The sequence below is a fragment of the Fusarium solani genome, assembly GCF_023522795.1.
Source record: "Fusarium solani strain SB1 chromosome Unknown bctg00000008, whole genome shotgun sequence".
In the NCBI taxonomy this organism is placed as follows: domain Eukaryota; kingdom Fungi; phylum Ascomycota; class Sordariomycetes; order Hypocreales; family Nectriaceae; genus Fusarium; species Fusarium solani.
The window spans coordinates 2,289,668-2,311,047 of NW_027072148.1; the positions used below are offsets into that span (position 1 = coordinate 2,289,668).

The 21,380-nt window shown below is 54.0% G+C and overlaps 9 protein-coding genes across 9 annotated transcripts; 5 read left to right on the forward strand and 4 right to left on the reverse strand.

Annotated features, from left to right (window-relative positions):
- Positions 1 to 139: 139 nt before the first annotated feature.
- MRS44_012777 (uncharacterized protein) lies at positions 140 to 2,997 on the forward strand (the record flags this gene model as incomplete). Its single annotated transcript, XM_065618910.1, has 4 exons — positions 140 to 437; positions 491 to 2,515; positions 2,565 to 2,716; positions 2,773 to 2,997. The coding sequence occupies 4 exons, from the start codon at positions 140 to 142 to the stop codon at positions 2,995 to 2,997; spliced, it is 2,700 nt and encodes an 899-aa protein (XP_065474982.1).
- A 463-nt stretch (positions 2,998 to 3,460) lies between these two features.
- On the reverse strand, positions 3,461 to 4,985 carry MRS44_012778 (uncharacterized protein; the record flags this gene model as incomplete). Its single annotated transcript, XM_046269356.2, has 2 exons — positions 3,461 to 4,561; positions 4,623 to 4,985. 2 exons carry the CDS (start codon positions 4,983 to 4,985, stop codon positions 3,461 to 3,463), a joined length of 1,464 nt encoding a protein of 487 aa, XP_046132757.1.
- A 705-nt stretch (positions 4,986 to 5,690) lies between these two features.
- Positions 5,691 to 6,728, forward strand: MRS44_012779 (uncharacterized protein; the record flags this gene model as incomplete). Its single annotated transcript, XM_046269355.2, has 1 exon — positions 5,691 to 6,728. The coding sequence occupies one exon, from the start codon at positions 5,691 to 5,693 to the stop codon at positions 6,726 to 6,728; it is 1,038 nt and encodes a 345-aa protein (XP_046132756.1).
- A 3,185-nt stretch (positions 6,729 to 9,913) lies between these two features.
- Positions 9,914 to 11,863, forward strand: MRS44_012780 (uncharacterized protein; the record flags this gene model as incomplete). Its single annotated transcript, XM_046272713.2, has 1 exon — positions 9,914 to 11,863. The coding sequence occupies one exon, from the start codon at positions 9,914 to 9,916 to the stop codon at positions 11,861 to 11,863; it is 1,950 nt and encodes a 649-aa protein (XP_046132755.2).
- A 1,038-nt stretch (positions 11,864 to 12,901) lies between these two features.
- On the reverse strand, positions 12,902 to 14,236 carry MRS44_012781 (uncharacterized protein; the record flags this gene model as incomplete). The annotated part of the gene is made up of 3 exons (XM_046276043.2): positions 12,902 to 13,230; positions 13,289 to 13,961; positions 14,024 to 14,236. The coding sequence occupies 3 exons, from the start codon at positions 14,234 to 14,236 to the stop codon at positions 12,902 to 12,904; spliced, it is 1,215 nt and encodes a 404-aa protein (XP_046132754.1).
- Positions 14,237 to 15,024: 788 nt separating this feature from the next.
- On the reverse strand, positions 15,025 to 16,500 carry MRS44_012782 (uncharacterized protein; the record flags this gene model as incomplete). Its single annotated transcript, XM_065618911.1, has 3 exons — positions 15,025 to 15,223; positions 15,999 to 16,408; positions 16,468 to 16,500. The coding sequence occupies 3 exons, from the start codon at positions 16,498 to 16,500 to the stop codon at positions 15,025 to 15,027; spliced, it is 642 nt and encodes a 213-aa protein (XP_065474983.1).
- A 325-nt stretch (positions 16,501 to 16,825) lies between these two features.
- On the reverse strand, positions 16,826 to 17,734 carry MRS44_012783 (uncharacterized protein; the record flags this gene model as incomplete). The annotated part of the gene is made up of 1 exon (XM_046269354.2): positions 16,826 to 17,734. The coding sequence occupies one exon, from the start codon at positions 17,732 to 17,734 to the stop codon at positions 16,826 to 16,828; it is 909 nt and encodes a 302-aa protein (XP_046132752.2).
- A 1,041-nt stretch (positions 17,735 to 18,775) lies between these two features.
- MRS44_012784 (uncharacterized protein) lies at positions 18,776 to 19,700 on the forward strand (the record flags this gene model as incomplete). Its single annotated transcript, XM_046276042.2, has 2 exons — positions 18,776 to 18,819; positions 18,878 to 19,700. The coding sequence occupies 2 exons, from the start codon at positions 18,776 to 18,778 to the stop codon at positions 19,698 to 19,700; spliced, it is 867 nt and encodes a 288-aa protein (XP_046132751.1).
- A 355-nt stretch (positions 19,701 to 20,055) lies between these two features.
- MRS44_012785 (uncharacterized protein) lies at positions 20,056 to 21,291 on the forward strand (the record flags this gene model as incomplete). Its single annotated transcript, XM_046270917.1, has 2 exons — positions 20,056 to 20,800; positions 20,855 to 21,291. 2 exons carry the CDS (start codon positions 20,056 to 20,058, stop codon positions 21,289 to 21,291), a joined length of 1,182 nt encoding a protein of 393 aa, XP_046132750.1.
- Between the last annotated feature and the right edge of the window lie 89 nt (positions 21,292 to 21,380).

Below are 21,380 nucleotides of genomic sequence, written 5' to 3' on the forward strand. Positions count from 1 at the left end.
AAACGGACCACCCGATAACGACTCGATCTTGGATGCTACACACTCTTACCGGCCATTGTCAACTTTAACTCGGGCGTGTCGACGGCCCTCAACACCAAGACTTTGAGCCTCGAACATCACCGGACGGCGATCCACAGCCATGAGCGGACGAGTCCTCGCTGCAGGGCTCCGGCCTGTGGCTCGACGTGCGGCTATTCACCCTGCTCGACATCTACATCGTCATTCTACGGGCGGACTCCTCCAGGCCGATGCAACGATACGAGCGACTCGGAAGCGGATGTGGTACGGTGGCAACTCTTTTCACAATGCCGTCACCGCTAGGAATGTCTCGTTTGCGAGATTCTTGCCCAAGCTCATGGTCAAGTTTCTCAGAGTGCCAGCAATGTTTGGCGGCGTAGCTATCGGTGCTTTCGCTTGGGTTCAATATCAAGCTGCTCGTACGTTTAGCCTTCAATCATGATCTGGGGTCGTTATACTGACTCGTGACCAGAGGCCGGTACCTTCGCCATCAACCTCTTCAACACTACCACCGATACGGTCACCGGTGCTGCGTCGAGCCTCTTCGGCGGCGCCAAGGATATTGCTGAGCAGATTCATCAGGGCTGGGAAAATACAAAAGAACAGGCAGAATTACCCGATTGGGTCAAACAAGTCCTTCGACTTCATGAAGATATCGGCACCGGTGGATCCGGCGGCTCAGGCGGTGGCGGTGACCCAAAGCAGAGCAGAGTTGGTGCCGCAGCTGTCGCCGGCGCTTCAGCCGCCGCCTATGGATATGAGAAGTCAAACACTGATGATCCTCGTGATGGCGAAGAGGCGGCCAAGGACGACCAGATGATGATTCTGACCAAGAAGATGATCGAGATTCGAAGCATATTACAGAAGATTGGGCAGTCGAGCACCCTGACCCTTCCCTCGATCGTCGTCATTGGCTCTCAGTCATCCGGAAAGAGTTCTGTTCTGGAAGCAATTGTTGGTCACGAATTTCTTCCCAAGGGCTCAAACATGGTCACCCGACGACCGATTGAGCTGACCCTCGTCAACACTCCGTCTTCCAAGGAGGAGTATGGCGAATTCCCCGATCTCGGCCTACGACGTATCACAGACTTCTCATCTATTCAGAGGACATTGACCGAACTCAACCTTGCTGTCCCCGACACCGAGTGTGTCTCTGATGACCCAATTCATCTCACCATCTATTCCCCTAACGTTCCTGACCTGTCACTCATTGACCTGCCTGGCTACATTCAAGTTGTCGGACAAAACCAGCCGTTACAATTGAAGCAAAAGATTACCGAGCTCTGCGACAAGTACATTCAGCCCCCCAATGTGATTCTCGCCATCTCGGCCGCCGATGTGGACTTGGCGAACTCGACTGCTCTGCGAGCATCCCGCAGAGTTGACCCCCGAGGCGAGCGAACCATTGGTGTTGTTACAAAGATGGATCTGGTTGACCCTGTGCGTGGTGCTGCCATTCTCAACGACCAGCAGTACCCCTTGAGGCTGGGCTACGTTGGTGTCGTGCCCAAGGCTCCGCAAAGCCAGGGTCTGTTCAAGATCGGCTCTACAAACCTTCTCTCCGACATTGTCCGGAACGAGAATGCCTTTTTCTCGTCTCATCCCATGGAGTTTGGCCCCGAAGCCGGCGTGAACGTGGGAACCACAACGCTGCGCAAGAAGCTCATGCATGTTCTGGAGCAGACCATGTCCTCTAGCCTGCAGGGCACAAGCGACGCTATCCGACAAGAGCTGGAGGAGGCTACCTACGAGTTCAAGGTGCAATACAATGATCGCCCACTCTCAGCTGAGTCGTACCTCGCTGAAAGCCTTGACGCCTTCAAGCACTCGTTCAAGCAGTTCGCAGAAGAATTCGGCCGACCTCAGATGCATGAGCTCTTGAAGCAGGAGTTGGACCAAAAGGTTCTTGACTTGCTTGCAGCTAGGTACTGGAATAAGCCCATCGATGATCTGTCGTTGGCCAAGCCTGACCTCGACAACCTGGCGGATCTTCCCAAGGCTGATCCCGACTCCCTTTACTGGCACCGACAGCTCGATGCGTCCACCTCCGCACTTACGAAGCTCGGCGTTGGACGTCTGGCGACGACAGCTGTTGCATCTTCGATCCAGGCCCATATTGATTCCCTCATCGCCCACTCCAGCTTTTCCACCCATCCTTTCGCTCGCCAGGCTATCATGGAAGCTGCCTCTACCATCCTTAATGAGCGGTTCTACAGCACAAGCGATCAGGTGGAGAACTGTATCAAGCCATACAAGTTTGAGATTGAACTTGAGGACAGAGAATGGGCCAAGGGACGAGACCACGTCGGTGGTGTTCTCAAGAAGGAGCTACAGGACTGCGAGGCAGCCATGAAGCGACTCGAGGATACTGTCGGTGGACGACGAAAGCTGAAGGAGGTCATTGCCTTTGTCGACAAGGCTCGAAAGGGCGAGATTGTGGTGGAGGGTGATGGACGAAGCGGCGCTGGTGGCTTTAGTGCGGCTCTTCTGGGCAAGGGTAAGTAAATGAAGAGATCCTGGGGAGACGAGTGCTAATTATAATATAGGACGTGAGGCTGTCTTCCTTCGCGACAGAGCTGACATCATCAAGATGCGTCTGCTTGCAGTCAAGTCCAAGCAGTGCGCCAACCTCAAGAACAAGTACTACTGCCCCGAGGTCTTCCTCGACGCTGCCGCTACCAAGCTGGCCTCCACTGCGGTCCTCTTCCTCAACGTTGAGCTCCTTTCCGAGTTCTACTACAACTTCCCCGCGAGCTAGACCTCCGCCTTGGCCGCCACCTGTCCCAAGAGCAGATCGAGAAGTTTGCCAAGGAGGACCCCAAGATCCGCCGACACCTCGAGGTCATCCGCCGCAAGGAGCTGCTTGAGCTGGTCCTCGAGAAGATGGAGAGCCTGCGGCAGCTCGACGGCCGCGGCGACCGTGACCGCATGGCCAGGAGGGATTCTGGAAAGCAGCGTGGTCGCTGGGGTCTGTTCTAAGCTGCCAGTCAGCGCCTGATGTGTCCAATACGAGTCATGAGAACCACACTGGGAGTTAGCGGAGTTGACTGCTTGGCTGGCCATTGGATTTAGATTTCTTGCTTGCGGTGGTGAGGATCGGATATAACGTCAGGGGGACGCTCAAGTTGTTCACCCGTATGGGTCTCTTCTCACCCCTGTGCTGTCCATAGTCAAGAGAGGCCCGGATGCTTCAACCCAAAGAGCACATTGAGCGAGGCTGTAGATAGATGTGCTTTCGTTACGTGCAAGGATACCCTCCTCAATAACATGACTATTCCATTCCATTCAACCACAAAAATATGATGGCGATCAATTACTCCTGAATCCTATCTGTCGTGACATGTTCATCTGACATCCAAGTAATGAAATAGGACATCTATCTGGCAACAGCCTTGGTTATATGTGTCTTCCCCCTCTCTCTAGTATACCATCGTCTATACCGTTATGTCCTCCCATCGGTACTCATCTGCAGTGTCACCTCCCATCGAACGCTTCCACCGTGACCGTAGCCTTCGCCCAGGCGATTCTGAATCAACGCCGAGATACGGCTACGCAACTTGCTGAGTGACATCTCGTCGTAGCCCTTGACCACACTCAGCTTGAGATTGGCCATGCAAAGGCCGTAGTGGACCTGCCAGAACTGGGCATCATCAATTGCAACAATACTGGGCTCTGTCTCGATCTCACGCAGGACAGCGCTGACGCCGTTGTTACCGCCGTTACCACCATAGGACATGAGCAACATGAGGCCCTGAGCCACGGCGAGACGCATGCCCAGGGCGAACATGGCAAAGGAGATGACAGCGCAGATTAGGCGGTCGAGCCATGTGTAGAGGGCAATGGAGAGAAGGGGTAGCAGAGCAATTAGGGCAGAGAAGGATAGAGTGAGGAAGTGGAAGGGGTTGGAGAGAACGCTGGGGAGAGAGGCAAGGTAAGAGACACGCATGATCTTGGCAATGCGAGCGTGGTTTCGAAGACCATACGCAGAGACCAGTGTGCTAACCATGGCAGCAGCAGAGACAAAGTCAATGGAACCATCTGGGCCCTCATGACCATGTGCATGGTGAGCCTCGTGGTTACCAAGAGACTCGAGGAAGTGCTTGAGAGCATGCGAGACAAGATCGAATCCACCAAAGAGGAGGAAGATTGACATGGCAAAACCAGCTAGAACCTCTGCTCTCTCAAGGCCAAATGGATGGCGAATGCTGCTGCGGCGCCAGACCTCAAAGTTGCCGAGAACGTCCACCATGACGCAGACAGCGGCACTTCCGGCATCAAAGAAGACAAGGTGTGAGAGCGCTGTTGTAGCGAGAGAGCCCTCGGAGCGGAAGAAGACGTATGTGGCAACGGCCAGATGGCAGAGACTCCAGTAGCAGTGGATGCGCTGGTCCTTGGTCATGCTCTTCCATGCTTCGCGGATAGTCGGAATAGGAAGAGACGCTGGGAGAACGGGCGGAGGCCGCTGGGGTGGCTCCTTGAAGATCTGATGTTGTGATGAGATGCTACTGTGCTTGTATCGGTGACCACGACGTTGTCCAATGTTCTAGGAGAGCGTTAGCACCCAAGGCATAGATACCGACTTGCCCAAGAGAACAGCCACATACCGACTTGACAGGAGCAGTAGATATCACTTGTGTCTGAAAGTTGAAGGGATTCTTGGGAGCAGCGGCGGACGAGTCGCCGGTCTCATCTTCGAGACCCATTGTGGGAAGTGATAAGGAGGATGAAGACGCAGTGGCCGATGGCGGGAAGAGGAGGCTTGGGGTGGACGAGTTGTAAAGAGCGGCGTCGCGATTGAGCTGCCGCTGGATAGTTACAGATTCGGCCTCGACCTCGTCCTCGTCTTGGATATTGATATCGATAAGCGACTGGCGTTTGTTCTGGCTGATATCGTCGTCGCTGTCACCGTGGACAACGAGACTCGGCGGGGCGGGGATGCGAAGCTGAGCACCTGGATGGCTCGACATGTGCTCCTGCTGCTTTCGGAAGGTAGACGCGTCCCCTTGACTCGACCGACGAGGCGATTGGGAATGTAGGGTTCTGTTAGGGGCCGAGATGCTATGTCATTGATGTGATTTTTGACTTTGGCGCAGTTCGATTTTCTTCTTGCGGCGATGGCGCGCGTGGTAGAGGAACAAATTGGAAGACTGATGGAGGATGGAATGCGTTGACGTCGCGATAGAGATGGAAGGTGGCACAGACTTTCAGGGGTACTCCAGGAGATGCAGGGGTTACAGGGGCCTTCGCTGCGCCTAAGCCACATCCCCATACCCGCTGGGGGAGGCTGCAGTGACGCCTGGAGCTCAGTGCGGTAGGCGGGGGCCGGCTAACCTTCAGTGGACGGGACGGAAGGTGGGCTGTTTCGAAACCATTGTGGCGTCGTGGCCCAACTATCGCGTTTGAACGGGGCCATGAGGATCATCGTCATCGTCAAATCTGGCTTCCCCTCCAAGCTTCGTTATCTATCAAGGAATAGAATACGACCGCCAGAGGAGGCCATGCAGAAGACTTCTTTGTATCAATGACGCTAGCTTACGGCACGTATATACGGCCGTAAACTCGATCTTGTCCTTCATCTCGAACGATTGTCGAATCGCATTCAACGTTTTCGAAGCACCTCATAGCGACATCCTCCCAACACCCACAACCTTCAATCCGAGCCTCTCGCGACCATGGAGGATACCGCTCGAACTCAGCGCGAAACTTCTCCCACACCGTCTCCTTCACACCGACGAGCCCCCTCGAATTCGAGTCTCATGTCCAAGTTCCCCTTTTTGAAATCGTCAGAGAAGCGAGGAGGGCAGGATGGTGCCGCTACCGACGACAACAATACTACGTCTGCTCCTCGCACTGCACCGAGACCTTCTGCAAGCGTGATTCAGCAACAGAGAACGCGCCGACGAAGAGGATCTCTGAGAAAAGTTGCGCTGCTTGGCCGGGGAGCGCAACGCGAACGAAGAGAGAGCAGACCCCTGATTATCGATACTTCGCACGCAGCAGCATATGGCCTCGATCCGGCGGCCATTCAGACTGGGAGTCCTACGCAAATCGAGGCTTTAGACCTCAATGCCACCTCGGAAGACACGCCAGGCACGTCAATTGGAGGGTTTACGCCTTTGACAGGGAGCATTGGCGCATCATCTGCGCTGCCCCAAGGAAGTTCGATATCACAGTCAGTCGCGCATACGACATTAAATGTGGATGGAGATGCGGCATCGTATACATCAACGGACGAGGAAGACATGCTTCAGATTCCGAGGGGCTCGGCAGCGCTTCGGCAAGGACTGTCAATGTCACCAGGACCAGATTCATACTTTAGCAGTTTGAGCTCAGCGGTTTCTCAGCAGCGACGGCGGTCAATCAACCGAGCCAAATCACCTTTGTCATACGGCGGGCTCTCAACCAACACATTACCGCAACACGAGGACTGGGACTATGCAGAAACAGAATGGTGGGGATGGGTGGTGTTATGCGTGACATGGTTTGTGTTCGTTATCGGGATGGGATCCTGCCTCGACGTCTGGAGCTGGGCATGGGACGTGGGCAAAACACCATATGCGCCGCCGGAGCTCGAGGACGACGAGACCTTGCCGATCGTGGGATACTATCCGGCATTGATCATACTTACTGGCGTGATGGCTTGGGTATGGGTTGTTGTAGCTTGGGTCGGCATGAAATACTTTAGGCATGCCAAAATCAGCGGTGACTGAAAAGATGGTGTTGTCGGTTTGAACACCTGCGTTAGATATCAAGACTATCACGCAACCTCTTATTAATAGCAGCACCAACACGAACGAGACCGTAGACCATGCTTTTTCCAGCTTGTTGGTCTTGCTGTCAGCTCCCGTCTGCTGTGCCTACATCTGCATTTAGCTAGATACTTTAGGTAGGGGTAAATGAAGCTGTTGGTTAAGAAGTTGTTGGCTGTAATACGATTCTTGATTGGGTTTAGGAGGCGAGACCTTCGATGGAGCGTCGAAAGCTAAGCGCCGGTTCGGCGGCAACATACGCCAGGGCAGCCAATCAGTGTTGGCCGATGCTCAGCCGTGGCTTTGGTCGATCTCGCTGTGGTTCCCTTCGGCGGGGACCGACAAGCCTCAATCGCGGGAATGACGATGAATCAGAGGGAGCCGCTGCAGGTGCTGGGCGAGTCAAGCTGAAAACCTAGCTATTCAGGCAGGCCTGTGCAGGGCATGTCCCAAGACAGAGTGAACCAAGATCCTGGCGGAGAGACCGATTCAACACTTGCCTCCACAGCTGAGCGATGCTGTCCCTGCACGATCGCGACCTAGGCTCCAGAGTGGATGTATCAGCGCTGTCAGAGTAGGGTCCACGGCGGGAGAATCTACGTCACTGTCCTCTGCCTGTCGTTGCTAGCGGGAGGAAACGGTGGCAAGCCTATGTCAATACTGGCATCAGCACGATGATGGGGGATGACTGATGAAAAAGAAGCGAGGGGAAAGCCGTAATTTGGTCAACCCGGTCATCCCAGCAAAACTCCGAGATTTGCGCTTAGTAAATCCCCGATCTGACTGAACCCCCAGGTGGGAGAGAAGAATGCTTTGTCACCTCGTGGCTGATTCACGCTTGAGCGATAAAACGGTGATGTGCATGAAGGGATCGGCATGACCATTCCCAAGAACGTCGTCAGAGCTGGCTTGGGGGAACATCGAGAACTCGCCGCCCCCGGCCGAGACGATCATGCCTGACACGAGCATCGCACTGTGACTCTTACTGTGACTGGGCCAGTAAAACCGAAGGCAATTTGTACTAAAATCACAGTGCGTGAGGCGACGTGGGGGGAGAGGACTGCCAGCCGCGACAAGAGAGAGAGCTAGAGTCCAGAACGAGCTGAGAACCCGGACGGAAATGTGTGCTTGGCGTCCAAGCACAATACGGTCAAACCCCCCCTCGTGCCCTCTCACATTCTTCCACCCTCAAGGTCGACCCATCCTCAGTCATGGGTGAGTGGTCGCTGTTTATAGAAGCTGCAACGGCGACTGGCTCTGACGTGACATTTCAAGGAGCGGACGAGCCTCATCTTTGAAATGGGGGCAGTGGTCTCGTGACAAGTAGCGAGAGCTGGCTGAGAAGCGAGATGGGAGAGAGAGCTGGCCGCGGCATCCTCAGAAAAAGGTGCGGGTAGTGGTGGTGCTTTTTTATCCTTTTGATGTTGCAACGTCGGGTTTCACCTGCATACGAAGCAAGCCACTGCATCAGAACGGCCAGACTGTTTCTCGTATGGAACTCAATTATTTTTCTTCGAGAGTGCATAAAGTCGAGATTGAGTTAAGCTCCAGAAGCTCCAAGAGAACGTTGGCGTCCATCGAGACGACCACATGCTACTACTGGCGCCTGTGCAAGGATCCATTCTCCAGGTATAGAGACGCTGATATTACCCGTGTACTCCCTGACCTCCAGGCGTTGGTTCGACCCGATGGCACGGAAAACCCTCAAGGAATGAAGCTTCAGAATAGGTATTCCCGGGAGTCGGATCCGAAGCCCTGAGGAGACCCTGCAAGAAGACGACAATAGGTAGCAGAATAATAGACGGAAGGGAGAGCAAGCCCTTGTCGCCCCCAACTGCGCCTGAAACAATTCCACCAGTGGTCACAATGAAAATCAAACCACTGAGAAGCCCAACCTCACACTAGACGCAACACCAGCCTGGCATTGCCATCTCGGCTGTCGAACCTTGCTCGGAAAGGCTCATCCATCAATAATTCTCTATTACCAGCTTGTGCCTATTTGCCGCATTTGCCATCAGACCTCCGTTGATCCATCCACTTATTCGCCCATTAATGCAAGATCCACAATCCATCTGTCCGCTGTGGAAAATTGCTGATGAGGGAGGCGAGTGAGAGAGAGTAGAGAGCGAGAATCGGAACAACGATTTCGAGTGGACAAAGAGACGAGAGATTCTCTCGAGCTGCAGCAGTACATTCATGCTCCTCTTGGCTTAACTCGTCGTTTTCTGCCTGCTGCATTATCCCCTTAGTCACATATTCACCACCAAGCTTGGTCATCACCACTACCGCTGAACATCAAGAGGACAACTCTCCGTTTGGACTCGGGTTGGAATTCATCTTCAAGATTATCCATTTGCAATACCCTCATCAAGGTGCTCCGCTCCGTAGAGGTACCAGGTTCTTCCACCGCCACCCACGCACCGCACCGCACCGTACACGCTGGGCTGGGCTGGGCTGGAGAACACACAGACCCTCCCCCATTTGTCTCCCCCGAGAAGCCCCAAAAGAGACCCCCTAGCGCGCCGCCAAATTCGGTCTCCCCTACAGCGCCAGCACCGTACTGGACCACCTCCAGGTGCCTACGCTCTACCGAAGCCTGGGCTTCCAAAACCCGCCTAAAACCAAACCAGCCTCTTCCTCCTCATTTGCACTCACTCCCTCAACCCTCTTTTCTCCCATCCTCCCCCATCATCCTCCCTCTCCCGCCGAGCCTGCTCACAACGCCATCAAAAAATCCCTTCATCTCCATCTTCACTTGTCTTTTCTTCTTGTACGTATATACCGTCGCCCGCCCTCGAATATCGCCCTTCCGCCCACGGCATACGTTTCCCCTGCCTGCTCGCGAGCCATCCTGCGCCTATCCGCTCCACCGCGTCACGACCCGTTACGATAACCTCGAAAAAAACTGCCCGACTCGCTCTTCCTTGGCCAGTCCCCCATCGAGGGGTTTGTCCAGAGCCTTCTACAATCCCATTTGCCGTCGTACCGTCGCTCTCCCACCGCAAAACTGGCCCAGCTCGCCTGTCGTTATTGGAGGCTCCTGGTCGCCACGCCACTCCGACTTTTGCTTCCTTGAATAATCCCTCCCGCATCCTCCCTCGACTGCCTGGCTCTTCGCTACCTGGCCATCGCCATCAACAGCAACCATGAGGGAAGTCAACTTTAGCATTCCAAACGTCAACAAGGCGTCTGTTGGTATTACCACGGCGCTTTATGATCGAAGGGCCCTGGATTGCACGTCCACTCTCCCCCTCATCAACTCCCTCAACCATCTCGCCTATCTCACCACATCGTCTGCTCGTATCCGCGATATTCTCACTGTCGATGGCGGCATCGAGCGTCTGGTCTGCATCCTGAAGCAGGGTCGCAGTAAGGATATGATGGGAATGTGGAAGTGGAACCTTGCCTTCCAGTGTGTCGTCAATATCGGCGTCCGAGGAACGGAAAACGTCCGCACCCGCGTTGTCGAGGCCGATATGGTCCCCGTCATCGCTACCATCCTCGACAATTACATCAAGGCCATCGACAAGTGCCGTGAAAAGGCAGAGGAGGCCAAGCAGAAGCAGATCCATGACCACCACCACCGCCACAGGAGTCACGAGCATCGCTCAGGCCCCAAGCCCTCAAACTCGGCCTCTTCGTCTGCCTCGTCCTCAACCTCCACCGTCGCCGCTTCTGCTCCCTTCGGCCATCGCTCCATTCCTCGCGTCGATGCCGCCGACCAGCGATCGCTTCGTCGTCACGGCCCTCCGCCGTCCATTGACGTTTCAGCTACCTACGCTGGCCCTTCTACCGCCGCTCCTCAGCCCCTACCCCAACAATTGCAACAACAGCCCCTCGATGCTGCTCTGGCGACTCCTCAATACCCCCTTGGCACGCCGGACCGTGCTGTCTCTTTCACACCGACCCGTCACCAGAGCTTGAGGGGCTTTGAGAGCCGTCACGCCACGACTTCAGCTCCCCGTCAGACCATGCAGCCCCTTGCAACTGCAGTCCCGGCGACCGAGACTGTTGAAGGGTTTGTGAGGCCCGTCCGTGATGTCGACCGCCTTGCTTCGATGGCCCCATTCGGCCCCACAGACCTTGCTTCCCAACCGACCTCCCCAACCACACCTCTACCGCCAGCTCAGATGCGCTCGCCGACCGTCCGCCCAGCCTCAGTTCTAGGACCCTCGGGCCGATCTAGAAGACGCCCATCGATCCGTCATCAGAACTCGACTGCTGATGCCGATGACATTAACGGAGACAGCATGCCTTCGGACGAGTCTCCTGAAACCGAAATGACGGGAACCGACAACATGCAGTCTGCCGTTGGGATCCAGGACATCACCATGGAGGACGGTGATGCTATGCTTGCCGGTGCCGCTCTTGATTTGACTACACCCACAGTCTCCGAGACGCACCAGGAAGCCAGCACCTTCAACATCACCCACCGCAGCCCCATGGATGGCAGTATTGCTAACAACAATACTCCCACCCCTGTGCCCCCAATTGGGCTTTCGCCTAACCGTCCCGCCATGGCTACTCCTCCTCAGCCTCCCATGCCCGCCACTACCGTCCCTCGATATCTCCTCGACCGCCATTTCGTTCCGAACCCTCAGATGCTCGCAGCCATGCCACGGGAGGAGGATGTACTCATGTCTCTGCAGCTCCTCGCCTACGTCTCCAAATACTGCGGTCTTCGCTCTTACTTCCAGAAGAGTCATCTTGTTCCTCGCCTCAAGATTGGCAAGGAACTCGCCGTGCTCGATGGTGAAGAGGAAGTTCCCGAGGTGTATGACGAGGACGCCGACGATGAGGAGTATCTGCTCCCCAACGACTTTAACCTCTTCCCACTTGTTGAGAAGTTCACAGTTCGCTACCACAGCACTGATATGCAGTACTGGGCTGGTGTTGTTATGAGAAACCTCTGCCGCAAGGACGACACTCGTGGAGGCATCCGCCAGTGTGCATACTACCAGTGTGGCAAGTGGGAAGAGTACACCCGTCAGTTTGCCAAGTGCCGCCGATGCCGGCGGACCAAGTACTGCAGCAAAGAGTGCCAGAAGAGTGCTTGGGCTTTCCACCGCCATTGGTGCGTGGCGGCCACGCAGTAAAGCAATCGGAGCACTTTTTCATGATGATCCGTGACAGCATCAACTCGGCGCGATCTGCGGCATCTCAATGCTTGTTTCACAGTCTTCCAAGGGTTGCAAATGCATTGCACAGCAAAGCGTGTCATGAGCGCATGGCGTTTCTTCTCGATACCACTGGTTTTTACTTTCTCTTTTCATGGGCGTCTCAAGGCTGGGCATCAACAACGGACGTTGGGTTTGGGGGCATTATCACATGTCATTGCACTTTGAAATTTTCTTGGTTCCTTTTTGCTTGCCGTCTCTTTTCCTCGACTTCTTCCTCACCCTTGGAGGGCTTCCCTTTTTCTAATTCTTACCCATTGCTTGCCAGGAGCCTCCCAGAGATATTGCCACCCCTGGGCCGCTCCTCGGCGCGAACGGGCATCAAACATATCACGGCCGATGCTCGTCATGTATATAGATACCTTTGATTGCTGGCGGCCCACGGGGGGCAATACTCTCGGGGGTCATGGAACTCTGGATATGACTGATGACGGACGGAGAACGACGGGAGGAGCGATTGAAGGAAAGGGGGAGGTACTTGTTTTCGCAGGGTCTGCAGTAGCTGCGTAAAATTGACCTGGAGGTTGGGGGGCATGTCCAACGGCGTTGGAGGATGGTCTCTTGGTTGGTGAAGTGTCCTGAAAAAAGGCTTCATCATCATGGGCGTTGGACCGCGGCGAATGATGCAGTCGCTACTCAGAATCTTCTACATATTCCTTTGGGTATAGATGAAATGACCAATGAATTCAAACACTCGAGTGCCTGATAAGGAGAGAGTTGTGTTGGGGGCGAGATGAAGACAAAGACGTGCCTACACGGCTCACGTACTATCTTTATGAAAAGTAAACTTGATGAGACAAAAATGTGAATAGTGACCAAATGGCTTCGATTTACATGTATGAATGAGGACCCGAAACGCCAGCCCTTCTCCTTCATCTCCAGCCTTTTCTTTCAATGGGAATGTCGCCTTCAACAAACTACCTTGCTCAGCAACTCTATCTATCAACTCGAACCCTCTCACCGGGCACCCATGGCCTTCCTCCTGGCCTTGCCGGGCCGCGACTTGGAAACCTTGCTGCCGCCAGCCTTCATCTTCTTGGCGTTGAAGCCGCTCAGGTCGCTGGAGCTCATGGCGTCGCCCGACTTTGCGTGGCGCTTCTTGCCGCCGAAGCCGTACTTCTCGTTCTTCTTGGCTCGCTTGTGGTTGACGGTTCCCGAGCCGGCGCCCATCTGACCACGGCCGGCGCCGGAGCGCTGGTTGTGCTTCTTCATCTCGCTCTCGACGCCCACGTCGAAGAGATCGGCCTCGTTGGTACCGAGGTCGGCACCGCCAGATTCTTGTCGCTCTAGGAGAATAAATGTCAGCAGGTGAAAAATACAGCATGGAGAGAGTGTGATACTCACTTCGCTTCAGAGTCTTGATCTTCTCGAGGGTCTCGCGCTTGGCCTTTTGGCGCTCCTGGAGCTTGGCGACCTGGACCTGCTTGCCAAACTTCTTGAGGTCGCGCAGCTTGCGGGCCTCGGCGGCGGCCTTCTTGTTGGACGCCTCCTCGACGAGCTTGGCCTTGACCTTTTCCATGTGCGCGTCCTCCTTGACCATCTCGGCAAAGTAGTCCTTGGGGCGGGAGAAGGGGACGCCCTCTGCGCGGAGGAGCTTGCGGGCCTGGCGGGCGGCGTCGAGGCTCTGGGAGTAAAAGGCGAGCTCGCGCTGGAGGTCGTCCTGGACGTCGGGGATGGAGGCCGACGTCTCGGACTCGGCGAGGACGGACTGGTGGGTGGCGAAGGGGACGGACTTGTCGGAGGGGATGGCGATGCGGTTGAGGGCGGCGAGGAGGGCGGTGGTGTTGTTGATGGTGAGGCGCTGGTGGGGGATGAGGTCTTCCTTGTCGGCGTCGTCGAGGTCTTCGAGGTCCGACATGGGGATATCCTCGTCGTCCTCTTCCTCATCCTCTTCCTCCTCGTCTGCGACCTTCTTTGCTGCGGGCGAGGCGTTCTTTTTTGACTTGCGGGGAATCTTTTCCTCGAGCTCGATTGACGAGTCCGAGTCGTCGCTGTCGTCGATGCCTTCTAGGTTGTACTGGGACTGGTCAGTGTGCCGTTCAAGCTGCGATTTCTCTCCAATTGAGGCCAAAGACAAACCTGGACTTCTTCATCCTCCTCATCTTCATCGTCGTCATCCTCGGCGACCTCGTTCTCAACCTCTTCCTCCTCATCACTCTCCTCAGCTGCCCCGCGACGAGCAGCCTTGTTGCGCTTCTCAGCCTCCTTCTGTTTCCGCTTCAACTTGAGCTTCTTAAAGTCTGTGCCCTTCTCCGCGGCCAGGGCCATCTTGAGCTTTCCCTTGGTGACCATGATTGCGAAAACTTGACAAGGTGTGGATGTTGGCGCGTTTCTTTGGGTTAATCGCTACAAAGGCAAATTGTTTGAGCACTTGGAGCGCCTGCTAAGGAAAAATCTCCAAATTCTGCCGCGCCATGGGGTTCACCGCCTTGACATTTTTTTAGTGGGTCTTTTGCGCTTGCGCTTGTGCATCTGCAGCGGAGAGGAAGGTTGGGCCATTTCCCAATCGAGACGTTTGAGAGCTTGACAACTTAACTCCTCCTCGCCCTTTATTACACCAACCAACATTGTGTCAAGAATTTCTTTGTTCAAGAATTTTGAAACTTATCTAATAACTCGGTGTGGTTTCTACAGTTTCTACGATCTTTAGTCAGCCTTGACCAAGTATGGTCAGGTAAATCACAGTCACGGGCAATACACCAAACTTCGGTCCAAGGGCATGTATTGAAGAAATTATAAGGTAAAATGTGGGCAAAAATCAATCTCCCCCGTCATCTAGATGCTGGTGGCTGTCCTGTTCCCATCTTGCGCTTGATCAAACTAGGCAGCATGTCGTGGTAAAAGTGGCTTCCGAGTGTTGGCGTCCCTCAACCCAGAGCCAGGTAATAAAAATTACAAGCCAATGGTACCCGTCTTGTCCCCATATCATTTACTCCTCTTGGTTGTAGTGAAGGCGAGAATTATTCGTCCGGTGCTCGTGTGTATTGCGTATCGAGTTGTGGTCGAGTGTCGAGAGCTGGTTCAAGGTTGTCGGATCACCAGCTCAGGGCCTCGTCTTCAAGACAGGGAATGCAAGGCTTTTACATGATGGTGCAACCGATTGGGAAGCCAACAGCTTCCTTGGGGCCAGGCTTGGCCATAACGTCGCAGCCAATGGGGAAACCGATGGCTTCCTTAGGAACGGGCTTGGCCATGACGCTGCAGCCGATGGGGAAGCCGACGGCCTGGACGTTGGTGTTCTTGGATGAGGCAGGCATGATGAAGGCTGGGGTGGAAAGACTTTGAAAAGTCAGAGAGTGTTCTGTGTTGAGAATGGTGGAAAGAGTGTTGTTTGTAAGTGAATGTTTGTGTTTGTCGTGTTCTGAAGATTCTGGTTTTGGGGAAGGATGAGGCCCTCTTTATACTTGGACTTTGATCACTTCTCCAGCTCATTTTGACATTTGTGACAAGTGAGTGTAAACCCAAGACTTGCTAAGATGAGACGTTGGTTGTGAGGCCTGTGATCCGTGCGAGATGCCTTACTATTGTTCTTCGCGTGGTGTTGTCAGGGGACAAAAAGATCACGACCGCCACCATGTCATGGCGCACCTGAAGAAACTTGCCGATGTTCCATCAAAGACGCTAGCGAACGTCAAAACAAGCCTGTTCCTGGACATGGCAGGTGGGATGTCATCGTGTGATGCAAGTAAGTGGGAGGCAGGGATACGGAGCAGGGGTTTCTTTGTATGGGCTTAGTATTGTTCTTCAGCAGAGGCCACAACTACCTCTGCCTAAGTGGTGAGACTTTAAGAAAAATGACTCGTATTTTCATGATATTTCGTAATAGCCTAATCCTGTTGACTCATTTCGAAAGAGTTACCGGCTTAATACCCGTAGAGGCGGCGGGTGAGGCGGAAGAGTTGGATTCGGGATGAGCAGCCAGCCGACTGCCACTCACTAACAGCAACACTATCTTTAGAAACGACTGAAAGGGAGCCTGAGACGGTTAGTATGAGTTTGATGTTTTGAGGAGGAGGTGGCTTGCCATTTGCCCTTCAGTGTAATAACTACCCACGGAGAGCCCGCCTCGTCCACCTCCTTATCCACGGTGGTGGAGAAGCAGATGGCACTCATGATTCCGTCGCCAAACTTCTCATTCAAGATTGCCTTGTAGGCGTATCCGTAGTTCTGCACAATCTCATATAGTCGGTAGATGAGAGGCTCAACCGGGGGCATGGGACCAGCCTGGCCACGGTTGGGGAACCCTGTCATCTGGGTTGTCAACGTCTCCTTGGAGATTTCCAACAGCTCAGAGAGGCGGTCAATATCCTCAGGTGAGGCTGTGGCTTGGCCGTAGAACAGGGCCGCACAAGCAACCTCGCTTCTGTCGAGATGCTTTGCGATTGTCTCGAAGCTAAGACCCTTGGCGGCCTTGCCGTCGAAGAGCAGCTTGGAGTAAACCGGGAGCCTGTCGGCAACCGTCGACTGGTTGGTTGAGAATGATGAGTACAAACTCTTACACAACGGGTTCACTGGTATCTCACATCGAGGGTAGCAATGCGTCCTTCGTTGGCCATGGTGATGCAGGGAGGATATGGTGGCGGGATATTGTTGTTGGTTCTTGGATGAGGGAGAGGCGAGATCTTATCAAGGAACCTCAGATCCGCATGTCGGAGAGGTTTCCTTTCCTGACAAACTTGCGGGGTTGTGCTCTATGACGTGTCATAGGTGTGTACTGATCTAGATGGGGTCTGTATTCGGTGATATTCCGGAGACTCGGGAATAGATGGTTCGACAAGGGTGGATGTGCGGAACTCGGCAGAAAGCGTCAACATTAACTTCGTGATATTACGGTCTGTCAGCATGAATAGATCGGTTTGTGTTGATACAATGCTATCGACTTTACTCGACCAAGCGTCCTCGCCTGGCAAATATGTCCCTGGCCTCCACCAGGTCGTCAGCGTTGAGGACATCAACCCCTTCGTCGATTAGAAGCTCCCGGAGTTGATCCCGCACATGAATCGGCCAGTAGGGCATGCCCCAATATCGTGCCTTGAGTCCTCGACTGTGGGCCTGGGAAATCTGATTCCGCAGCTTGGCCAGCTGCTCCGGCTGAAGACCTCTACGGCCAATCTTGCCGATCGTCTTCTCGAACGACACGCTGGTGTAGTACGAGTTGAGAGAGCTGAACTCCCCTTCCTCGAGTTCGTTAAGCGGTGCGTCAAAGAAGACGTCTCGAAAAGGAGTCTCCTCATTCACCAAACGAACCTCGGTATCGCCGGTTCCAACGACTGTGATGGGCCTTGAGATGAAAGCACCGTTGTTCACATGGCTCAGCCATCCTCTTTGGCGCAAAGGTTCCAGTCTTTCCAACAAAAGCGGCCAAGAGCTGTTGGGGTCGGCCTTCAAGTCCACCAGCAAGACCAACGTCTGGCTGGGGTCGTGATCGTACACCCCTCGAAACGGGATGTTTGGATCTTTGACTGAGTTCTTTGTCTGGAGAAGTTCAACCAATGGTTGAATGTACATCGACGTCAAAGTCTGGCCGCTGGAAAGGGATCCCAGGTTATGACCGACCAACAGTTCACCCTGAACCACCCACACGTCTGCTTCGATGCCAATACAGCCAGCGTTAATGGCCGAGTAAAAGGGCACTCTCCTCCAATAGTCGTTGTGTGAATGACAAGGAATTGGATGTGCTGAGCCGAGCCTGAGAGTTGGATCGGAGGCCGACTCGACTGCTGATGAACCTGGGCCTTGAGACCAAATCAGGGGTGTGACGCCAACAATGAGGGCCAGCACAAGGCCCATGGTGCTTCTCATGGTCAGCTGGTGAGCAAGATATTAAAAGGAGTTGAGACTTGCCTCAAAGCTGCTCCGACCATACCCAAGGCGAAGACATAGGGGTTTCTCTGAGCGGTAAGGCCGGGTGCCGCTTTGTTGGCCTCATTTTGGGCTTTGGGTTTGCGTGAAGCCATGTTTCAAACAAAGATTGGCCTTGAATCCGACATGGATCCCATAAAGATGTTGCTATTATGTTGAGGATATTCGCCGTTCCATGGACATGCAGTGAAAGAGTCTCATTGGAAGTCTCACCACCATGGCTGTCGCTGTTCGGTAGAGGCGGAGGCCCCACTCGACATGGATGGCTGGGTTCATCTCCGTTCAACGGCGCCGAGGGCGAGATGGATGGATTTGAGATTTACTATTAACATGGAAACGTGTAATTATCTTCAAGAAACCAGATAACAGCTAAAGCAAAAATAAGTGACTGGTAAGATACTGAGTTGGTGATTCGTGACGGTGCAGGGCATCTAAGGCTTACGATTATAAAAGTAAGTCCATATATAAAGACTTCAGAGGATAATTCATTTATGTTAGATTTCTTTTGGCTTATCTTACTCCGAATTATGTCTCTCCCGAGGAAGTTCTCATTGCCTACCAATAGTGTGCCATTCTTTTCTAGGTCCGAGTAGGTGGTGCCTTTGACAAAGGTGAATGTCTTATGGTGTCTTGAAGAATCATGGACTCGGCCGAGTCCCATAAGTACAGACCATTTTGGCCAAGTATTTTTAATCGGAAAAACCTACGGGGGTGCGTTATTTGGGAGGCTGGGTTTGTACTCGAACGGCCTGTGACCTCTTCCTGCTTAGGGGAACCTAAGAACGATAAGCCCCAGGATAACACCGATAAGAGAATTTTTGGACTGCTCCATCCAACTGCGACAACTTCAACTTCAATGTCTCGTTGACGACCTTGCAACTCCACGATCACGCCCCCCGATCAAACGACTACGATTTCGAAAGTGAATAAGGGGAATTGTTATTGTTATATCCTCTTTCAGTCACAGCCATGCCGCACAAACACAAGAGAAAGAGGGGCGACGACGAAGCAGAGTGAGTCTGATGCCCTCTCCAATGAACCTCCGTTTGCGCTTCTGACACTTGTTTGTAGATTCAATCTGCCCCCTTCCCAGCGAGCGCGATCTTTACCTGTCGTATCGAAGAATGCCGGAAAAGATGGTTCCCAAAAGGGAAAAAAGGGCAAGAAGGCGCGCAAGGAGAACGACGCACCGAGAGCGTTTAGGCGGCTCATGGCTGTCGCGCAGGGCAAGAAAGTGAGGTCTGGCCTCGACGATGGAAACGATGGCAAGCCGACTGCGAAGGAACAAGCACCCGAGCTCAAGATCCGGCCTGGAGAGGATCTTCGGTCCTTCTCCCACCGTGTGGATGCTGCTCTGCCCGTTGCTGGCCTCACCAAAAAGACGGTTGTCAAGGATGGCAAGGATGAGGCTGGTCTCAAGGTCTACCGGACGAGGAAGGAGAGGAATATGCACAAGCTCTACGATCAATGGCGCGCTGAGGAGCGCAAGATCCAGGACCAGCGCGAGGAGGAGGCAGATGAAGCCATTGGCCGCGAACTGGACGAGGATCCTACGGGTGTTACAGCGTTGGCTCAGTCAGAGCTCAACGAAGCTCTGAGCAAGCGATCCAGGAGGAAGCGCGGCAAGGTTGATGACGACCCATGGGCTGAGCTGAAGAAGAAGAGGGCTGAGGCCAAGGTTGCGGTGCATGACCAGGCCCAAGCACCCCCTGAGCTGAACAAGGGCACGTCGCGACAGCTCAAGGTGGAGGGCGCCACGGCAAACGTGGGAAATGTCCCCAAATCGGCGGGCAGTCTTAAGCGCCGGGAGGAACTGCAGGAGATTCGCGCAGACGTCGTGGATGCGTATCGACGGATTCGGGAGCATGAACAGGCCAAGTTGAATAGAGCATAGCGAACGGGGACTTGCAATTGTAGCGTACGTTGGAGTCGAGGCGTTTGGCAACAAAAGGGAGAAACATATCAAACGGCGAACTTGATTGCTTCAGTATTATTCAGTGTTCATCAGTGCAAGATATGAATAACCTGTTCCAGGATATAAATATTTACCAGTAAGCTTGGAGTCATTCTCAATTCCTCGTCAGACATCTTCAAGTCCCTGACAACTGCTCTTCCACTCAACTTCAAGGTGAGTTTCCCTTGTCTCTACGCCGATCTCGACGTCAGTCTCTGAACCACTCTCATAGACATTGACTAGTCTGAGCCTCGTCTTAGCCTCGCCTTAGCCTGGTCTCAGGCTCGTAGCCAAGATGGTTGGCTGGAACGACATGGCCTATGAGCTTCGCTTGAAGGTCTACGAATGGGTGCTTGAAGAATACCCTCGGCCTCGCGGCAAACTGACCGACTATTCTCTCGTTTCCAAGGAATGGCAGCAGTTCTTCGAGAAGGAGATTTATCGTCACATCACCATTGATCGACGCTATTTTCAAACTTTCTACCGCTACATTCATCGCCAGAAACACCTTGTCAAGCATATCTGGCTCCGTATCGAGCTTGAACGATATGAATGCGATGTCTGCGACCACAAACTCTTGAACCAAGCCCCCCAGAACGATCACCTCGAGCTTCGACAATCCATCATCGGGCTCTTTACCATCCTTCATTCCTGGGATGAAGACGGAGCTTCGGATATCAAGCTGGAGATCAGCATCTGGTCCCGCAGCGACTTCGACCATACCTTCCGGGAGGATGTCTACATCGACTCCGACTTCAACTTGATCTGTGAGCTCGACCGACCCGAGGGTCCTTGCGATGAGACCTTTCGTGAGATGGATGGCGAAAACATGTGGCGTCGTCCTTACGGCCTTGGCCTTCAGCCCAACATCGAAGACCTCCCTCGTGTCCGAGCCATCGGCGGCCTGCTTGTGCGCCGACAAACTCGATGCGTCATTGGTATCCCAACCATTCAACAGATTATTGATGGCCTTCCAAAGCTCAAGGAGATTTTCTATGAGCCACGTCGCAAGTATTACCTGATCCCGCACAATAACCCCTGTAAGTACTCGCACTCACCCCTAAGAGATATCGCTAGGAGACTAACCATTGCAGGCCTCGGTTATGGAGACCTCGCGCTGCTCAGACTCCCCGGGACGCTCCGACGCGTAGTCATCTTCGAGGATTTCAACGAGGCTCACGAGAAGCACATCCTTAGCCGCTCCCTCTTGGCGCAGTCGCAGCCTCGCGTCCGAAGCCCCTCTCCTGAAGTTGGAATCGCCATGGCTCACCTCAGCCTCTCGCTGGAGAAGCTCTCTGTCTCTTACATGACCAATGCGACTCAGTTCTTCAACGCCTGCAAGAGCCACTGGGTCTGGCACAACCTCCGAGAGCTAGCCCTGACGACCAACCTGATGCGAAGCATGACCCCGGAGACTTGCGACTTGATTGTGCGAGCAGGACAGTTTGCCATGAAGATGCCCAAGCTGCACTTCATGGAGCTCTGGCACGGAAAGTCCAAGACTGCCGCCAAGTTCGTCTACCAGTCCTAGAGCGACTGGACCGCCATCTCCTGGGCTGCCACCTATCGCATTCGCTTCAACCGCGAGATCGTCGACCAATGGAGCAAAGTCGCCGCCGA